At 42.8% G+C, this 7,497-nt stretch overlaps 1 protein-coding gene across 10 annotated transcripts in view; it reads right to left on the bottom strand.

The window, feature by feature from the left end:
• Positions 1-2,999: 2,999 nt before the first annotated feature.
• The window catches only part of SAMD4A (sterile alpha motif domain containing 4A), a 229,228-nt gene continuing 224,730 nt past the window's right edge, over positions 3,000-7,497 (bottom strand). For all 10 annotated transcript variants that reach the window (XM_005561296.5, XM_073997422.1, XM_015453805.3 and 7 more), the window contains one exon: positions 3,000-7,434. In XM_005561296.5, the coding sequence (XP_005561353.3) occupies positions 7,406-7,434 (29 nt within the window). In that variant the 3' untranslated portion in view covers positions 3,000-7,405. The remainder of the gene's footprint in view (positions 7,435-7,497) is intronic.

The raw sequence follows: 7,497 nt of genomic DNA, 5'->3' as shown, positions 1-7,497 counted from the left end.
AGAGTGAAAAATATTCCATGGAGGAAATTCTTGGACACTGAATTCCCAGGTTTATGTCACAGAGAAGTCAATGTCTGTGGACAAGAGCCCCATGGTCAAGGCAGGTTGTGGGAAGCCAGTGGGCTGGGTTGAAGTTTGGGAGGACACTGTGTACTGTGAATAATCATTTGCTCCAGTGGGGCTCCAGGTTCCTCAGTGATGACTGAGATGTCATGCTTAAGTTTTGCCAAAGTTTCCCAGTTTCCCTGTCATGTCTTCCAAATGTACACACACACACACACACACACACACACACACACACACACACACACACACACACACACACACAGAGTCATTCTCTGTTCTTAATCCAGCCAGAAACTGATAGTGGGAGGTCTAAAGGCCACAGTCTAAGGGTGGCTCTGGAAACCACCTCTAACGATTGACCCATTTCCAAAGACTTCGAGTTCAGGCTCTAACCTCCCACCACCAGTCCTATCACCTCCTGGACCTTCCTCTTCCTTCCCCATGTGCCCTTTCCCAACTATGTTGCTTTCAGCTTTTAGAAATGATGAGTGAAGAAATCAGTCACCATTCTTGGGCCAACTTTGAGGCACCCCTCTGATCTGATGGGTCCCTCTCTATTGTATTGAGGGCATTCTTGGCCTGGTTAGGGGTATGTTGGCATCAAGATTTCCATCATCTCATCCTGAGAGCAATCTCCCACACTGAATTTTGCAGGTTGACCTCAGAACTTAGGGAGCCAGAATAGAGCTACTTTATAGCAATTGGACGGAATACTTTTGTCTGTTAAATAAGATAGTAGGGGAGGGAGTTTATTTTTATTATATTTTACAAAAGAATTGGACTACGTAAATTGGAAAGAAAAAACCAACCGGTGTCACAGCTAGAATTCACAGATGGTTTGAGACTCACTGGATAAGCTAGGAGGACCTAGAGCTACTGCTAAGGGTCCAGAGGTTGAAGGGCCCAGAGAAGGGGTGGCTTTCAAGTGTTAAGAAGTATGGATGGAAAATAGCAAACGTGGAAGTGCTTACAGAAGCCTGTGGAATGACATCTGTGAGATCGGTGCTGGGGTGCACTGTGGGGGAAAATGGCAAAGTGTGGGCTGCCACAATGGTGCTCCTGGGTTGGCCAGAGCCACCCTAAAGGCTCCATATTTTCCTAGAGAAGGATTAAGTGCTGGTTAGGGATGACATTTTCACTGATGAAGGCACTGTCCCCCAACCTTCCCTACAACCATTGGGGACAGAAAGTCTTGGGCTGATTATGAGTCAGGGCCAGTGATAGATGTAGTGACTGTCCAAGGGAACAAGAAACTTTCATGAGAATTTGAATTCCTGGCTTGTGTTGTCTCTTCAGCTCCTGTCTGTGTTAGCACATGTAGTATGTGTGGATAAGACCCAGCTCTGGACTCCTGGATTAACCCCCCTGCAGCCTCTTCCAAACCATTGTGCTATATACATGTTCATTCCCCTCTAACAAGTGGCATTAAATCTCACTTTGGAATGGGGCTGTTGAGGGGCATCCCAACTGCTTTACTGTGTGGGTAATGTTTTCTCCAGGAATGAACATTCTATAACAAAGATCACTGGCAAAGAGCTACAGCTTTGCTGATGAAAATCACTAAGCAACCCCACTTCAGACACCATGCTGAGCTCTTCATGGTCCCTCTCCTTTAATCTCACAACTCTTACATTTACCCTCATTCCACACATTTCAAAGTGAGGCTCACATTTTCTCTTGCACACTTCTCTCTCCTTCCTTTATAATACTGCAGTCATACTGAGATATAGCTCATCTGGGTTACAAGGATTCAACTTTGTGAGGAATTATATTTTACATCTCAGCCTGTGAGAAATTTTGTTTCCAGGGACCAATTTCGATTTTACATGTCAGTTGAGCAGCTGAGCCTGATGAAAAGGGAGTCACTGTGTGGTCACTGTCATAATGTCAAGCTGTGGCTGCCTCTCAGAACTCGGGTTGTTAGGTGGCAGTAACCTCTCTATTAATACGGTTTTTGTTTTCACCTTTTATTAGAGGTTTAATTATATAAACTTTGAATATCATAAGCCAAAAAACAAACCCAAGGCTCAGAGACGTCAAATAACTTGTCTAAGATCACACAGCTAGAGAATGCTTGAGCCAGAATTCAAAACCAGGTGCATCTCTCCACTCATATGCTTAACTGACACAATAGTTAGAATACATATCATACTGGAATTAGAAATATTAGAATGAGATTTAAGTCATGGATACGTAAGCTCCAAAGAGGCTGCTGTTTCTTGATGCCATGATTAAGGTGTGAAATATTTCAAAGGCAATGAGGGGAACAAGCTATAAATAGCAATGTCTGCAAAATTAGAGTTTGTATTTAGAGACATGTCCCTAAGTCTGGTGACACATTTATTGGCTATTATGGGCACAGATGAAACTGCATAAATAAACCCCTCTCTCCATATTTTTGTTAAAAAAAAAAAAAAAAAAAAGCTCATAGCTGAAGATGTGGCATGTGCAGAATGGCAAGGTGTAGGAATAGTTAATGGAGATCCCATTCTGGTTTTTCCTTGAGGGGGCTATTTGACTCAGATCTTCTTTTCTTCTTCTTTTTCTGGTCTTGTCTTTTTTTTTTTTTTTGAGACAGAATTTCCCTCTGTTGCCCAGGCTGGAGTACAGTGGCGCCATCTTGGCTCACTGCAACCTCTGCCTTCTGGGTTTAAGTGATTCTCCTGCCTCAGTTTCCCTTGTAGCTGGGATTACAGGCGTGCACCACCATGCCTGGCTAATTTTTTTTGTTTTTTTGTATTTTTATTTGTATTTTTAGTAGAGACAGTGTTTCACCATGTTGGCCAGGCTAGTCTCGAACTCCTGACCTCAAGTGACCAACCTGCCTCGGCCTCCCAAAGTGCTGGGATTACAGGCATGAGCCACCGCACCAGGCCTCAGTTCTTATTTTCTATTCAATCATGTATGTTGAAAAAAAAACAGACACACACCAGTGTTACAAAACCTTGTATTAATCATTTCCCTTCACTTTCAATATAACGTTGATATGAAATATAGCCATGATTCTTAGTTACATGGGAGGAAATGAATAATAAATACATTGTAGCAAGTTTAAACCACAAGGGTGTTTCACTGGTAACAACATTTGAAAACTGTACACTTGCAAAGAACAGCATCTTCAAACATTAGTATATCTGTATATCAGTAAAGCTTTTACATGTAACAAACATGCTCTTTCCATATATGACAAATTTAAAAAATATGCATTGCTTGGCAACATGAACTAGGCAAAAATATTTCTTTGTTCACTAACTTTATACAGGAAAACAGGACGAAAGGCATGCATGTACAATACAGATGCCTGCACAGGGCATGCAACAAAAGAAAGCTTTTTAAAAGTCAGCTTACATTAGGCATAAATACATGAGGATTATATATTAATAAGGGAGGAAGTTTTCTGTTCGACATTATTAACATTCCTGTTTTCTTCCTATTCCTCCCAGAGGAATACACATTCACCTTTAAGTAAAGATAAAGGAATTACAAAAAAATAAAACTCACTTTGCAAACATCTCTGATGACTTGTAAAAAAAAAAAAAAAATCAACATTAGTGTTATCACAGCTCCATGTGCAAATTATCCTTCTGCAGGTTCTTCTTGTAACAGGCACACCCGAGCGCCTTGGTCAGGCTGCTTCCCCAGGCCCAAGCTGGAGCTAACTGCTATAGACATCTCCAGGGACCAATGAGACTGGGCCTGCTTTTTGTCCCCTCGCCCGCCTTCTGGTTGCATGCCTTTGCATTCAGCCCAGCTCATCCCCCCAGCCCAGGCTCCTGGGGAACACACATCTACAACCTTGCACCGGCAGTAGCTACAAGAGGTGCAGAAGAACAAAAGACCCGGAGAAGGCTCCCATCCCTTAAAAGGCAGCCAAGGACACCTCAAAAGAAACCCTTGTTTCCCTCAGTGTCTCTTCAAACGAATGGGAGAGAGGGGGGCCCAGCTGTAGCTCCAATCCTGAGTACCAAAAAGGAACCCTCAATACACAGGATTTGAGAGCTCGGTGCAAAGAGCCGCCCCGACAGGCAGACCCAGCCACGTCTATTTTGCTTGCTGGCTCTCGTTTAAAAAGTGAAAACTCAAAAGCATGTGAAAAAACAACAACATATCAGCAGCAATGTTTCATGTCTTGTACACAGTTCATGTGTTTCTTCCTACTGTTTCTGGTAAGAAGCCACTATGAATAAAAAGCACCAATAAAACATCATACATGATAACAATATTGTAGAATACCACTGTCCCTAGGACAATGTAGAGATGCCAAGTACACACTGCTTAAATCAGAACAAGGGGGAAAACATGTAGTGAAATAGATTTTACTCTGAGATTTTAAAATTGTTACTATTTTCTTAATATAAAACAGTTGCATTTGGTGGGGGTCAATGGGTAAATACAAAAAAAGGCACTGCTGCTTTTATTACTAAATATCTGACTTCACAGCCTTATGCATGCAACTGTTTGATTCTTTTATAAATACAATTCTTTTGCTTTAGGATTTTTAAATTGAGCTGTATACCTGTAGTCAACACAGGACTCAAAACAAGGTGGGGACAGGCTCTTAAAATTTATCAAACACTCAACTTAAAAAAAAAATTAAAACACTAATAGCAAAACACAACTAAGTAGATAAATCTATACACTGTCAATGAAAAATAAGCTTTTCTTCTTTAAAAAAAGAATTATGTTGTTATTAATAACAGACTTTATCATGGTTACCAGCCATAGCAAGTTAATAAGTAACATATCCAAAATAATATCTCTAATAATCAGATAACCATTGTTTCTATATTCAGTGAAGGAATAAATAGAAATTCAGATTTGCAAATACTTTAAGGTCTTCTTCCTTTTAAAGGATTCATGCGAATGTGATTGTGTTCACAATCTGTTTTCTGAATAACATGAGTCTTTATGGATATATGTGTTTTTGCAGCAGATCCGAATGCTTTCCTTTCTCAGCGAGATGTGTAACACCATGGTTTTTTCTCCTCTTTATTCGCTTTCTCAGTATCCTACAAACCCACATTCGCAAACCCTCTGGTCTTACCTTTGGCCTTCAACCTTTGACCTGTTCTTCCTGCCTTACATGTGATCATCCATCCCAACACATTCCCCAAGTAACACTAAGCTTGTTTAGAAAAGGGATGTGGGGGATGAATGTTAATGGCACTTGGTTAAAAATAATCAACTAAAAAATGCCATCTTTTTCTGCACATGGATTTGCATCTTTAGAACTTAGTCACCCAAGGAGAGGTCTGAAACTTTTTTTTTTTTTTTATTCATTGCATGAAATTGTGGCTTCAAGCCTTCTATGCTCACGAAAGGCTTTCTATGGTTACATTGTTCTCACCTTCTTAGACTCAAATTGACTTCAAAAACCTGGTGGCGGCATCCAAGACTGGGTTGGGTGTATGTTTTTGATCTTGAAAGTAAAAGAAAATTGTTCAGATTTCATTAAGGCCTTTTAGGTCTGTATGTAGTTCATTAGCTTTAAAAAAAAAAAAAGACAGTGATTTCCATAGTCTGATCTTCTGAATTTCAACTCTGACTTCACATACACACACACACATTCACACACACAAACACACACACACACACAAAAGAAAGGCACCCGACTCATCCATGTAACAAACAGGTCTTGTACCATCTCCCTGATCTTGCCTCCGGCCGAGCATTCATACCTTCATTTACACAACCTGATTTTCCACACAGTTAACTCCTCTTTGATTTCCTCTAATACCCTCTACTGCGTCAAATTCTGAAATGTAGCCTTTCTTGCCCTTCATAGACAGAGCTATTACTTTGTGGTAGGTACCATAGTTTCTCAATCTCCCACCAAGTAACCAGTGTCTTTTCCCTCCCCTCTGTGTGGATGGATAAATCAACCAACACAGCAAATCCCTAATTCATACTGTGCGGATAGCGCTGTCATTTCCATCGTGAAATCAACCTTTCCTACATCTTTCATCGCCCACCGAGGATGGTGGGGCTGCGCCGTGTGGGCCAAACATCTCCCTTCCTGCGCTCTCTGGCACTTGCTGACGGACCCTCTGTACACTGTTGCTGGGCCTTTCTTCCCTCCTTTTCCTCAGCAGTGATGGGTGAAGTGGATGCAGCCTCCAGGCTCGAGTTCCTACAAGCGATCCTAATGTAAAGGTTTTGAGCTCGTTATCTGGGTATCAAACCTCTCACGAGGGGAAAAAGTCCATCCTTGCCTCTTCTCCTCCAGTGGAACTTGTACCCACCTGTGTGTGTGTGGGGCAAGGCTGGGAGTGACAGGATAATGCCCCATGGGTGGGGAGGAAAGGGAGGGAGGCCTTTCCATGACATGCAAATCCAGCACAGAAAGAGGCTGCAGGATTCTTTGAGAATCTCTGGGTGCCCTGCGAGCAAACCCATAACTGATCACATGATGTCCTCATCCTTGTGCACTCACCCAATGCTGTGCTCATTCTGGCCACGTCCATGTCCTTCAAGTCCACCCACACGCTCCTCCCGCCTAACGGTGAAAGACGGACAGCTCAGGCCTACGTGACTGCATCCATCTTCCCAAGAAACAGAGCTCAGCAGCCGTTTTAAAAAGACACTCTGCTGCTCTTACAAAAATAGAGGAAAAAAATGAATCCATAACAACAACAGATCCTTTACAAAAACCATAGTATGAAGAGAGGTTCTATCCAAACTCTTTACACATTATGTACCCTTTAAAATTATTATGTAAACAATACACAAATCAAAGTTTAGCTGAAGTTTTGTTAGAGGGAATTTCTTCCTTCTTTCCCCCGTTGCCATGGGCCCTCTCCTATGGCTGCTTCCAGCAGGGGCCTCAGGGAAATCTAATCAGGATTGGATTGGATATAAAAGGCAAGCCACTATCTTGCTTTGGGTGCACATGCCCACAATATCCTTCTGTGGCCTGCCTGTAAAGCCAGGCCTTCCGAGAAGCCTCCCCAGGGCCAGGGCTTCTGCCGTCCTCTTGTGTGTCTCCTATCTCTTTCATGGCAGTACTCTTTCCCCTGCCCCCTTTCCATCCAGGGAGCTACCTGCATTCCCTCCACTCCCTCCGCCCCCCTCCCAGTCTCATAATTCCCTAGAGACCCCTCCCCACCCCACACACCAAACCATCCCATGACAGAAACAAATGACAAAATAACCAACCCCAGGTCTACTGATATGTTTACGAGGATGACCTACGCTCTCACAAAATCAAAACGGGAGAGGGACCAGGGGAAAGAAAGGCTGCAAAGTATCTTGGAGGATTCTGTGCAACCCTGAAGATGGCGGACACTGGACCCGCAGCAGTCGATTTCACGGCCAGCGCGGTCACTCTCATCTTCAGCTTCTAGATTGTGGAGGTCCGGTCAACCCCGTCTGGGAGAGAAAGCAGCAAACAATGGGCACAGGTGAGCAAAACCATCCTGTTCGTGCCCACCT

The sequence above is a fragment of the Macaca fascicularis genome, chromosome 7 (assembly GCF_037993035.2).
Source record: "Macaca fascicularis isolate 582-1 chromosome 7, T2T-MFA8v1.1".
Lineage (NCBI taxonomy): Eukaryota > Metazoa > Chordata > Mammalia > Primates > Cercopithecidae > Macaca > Macaca fascicularis.
This window is presented reverse-complemented; position numbering and strand designations above follow the sequence as displayed.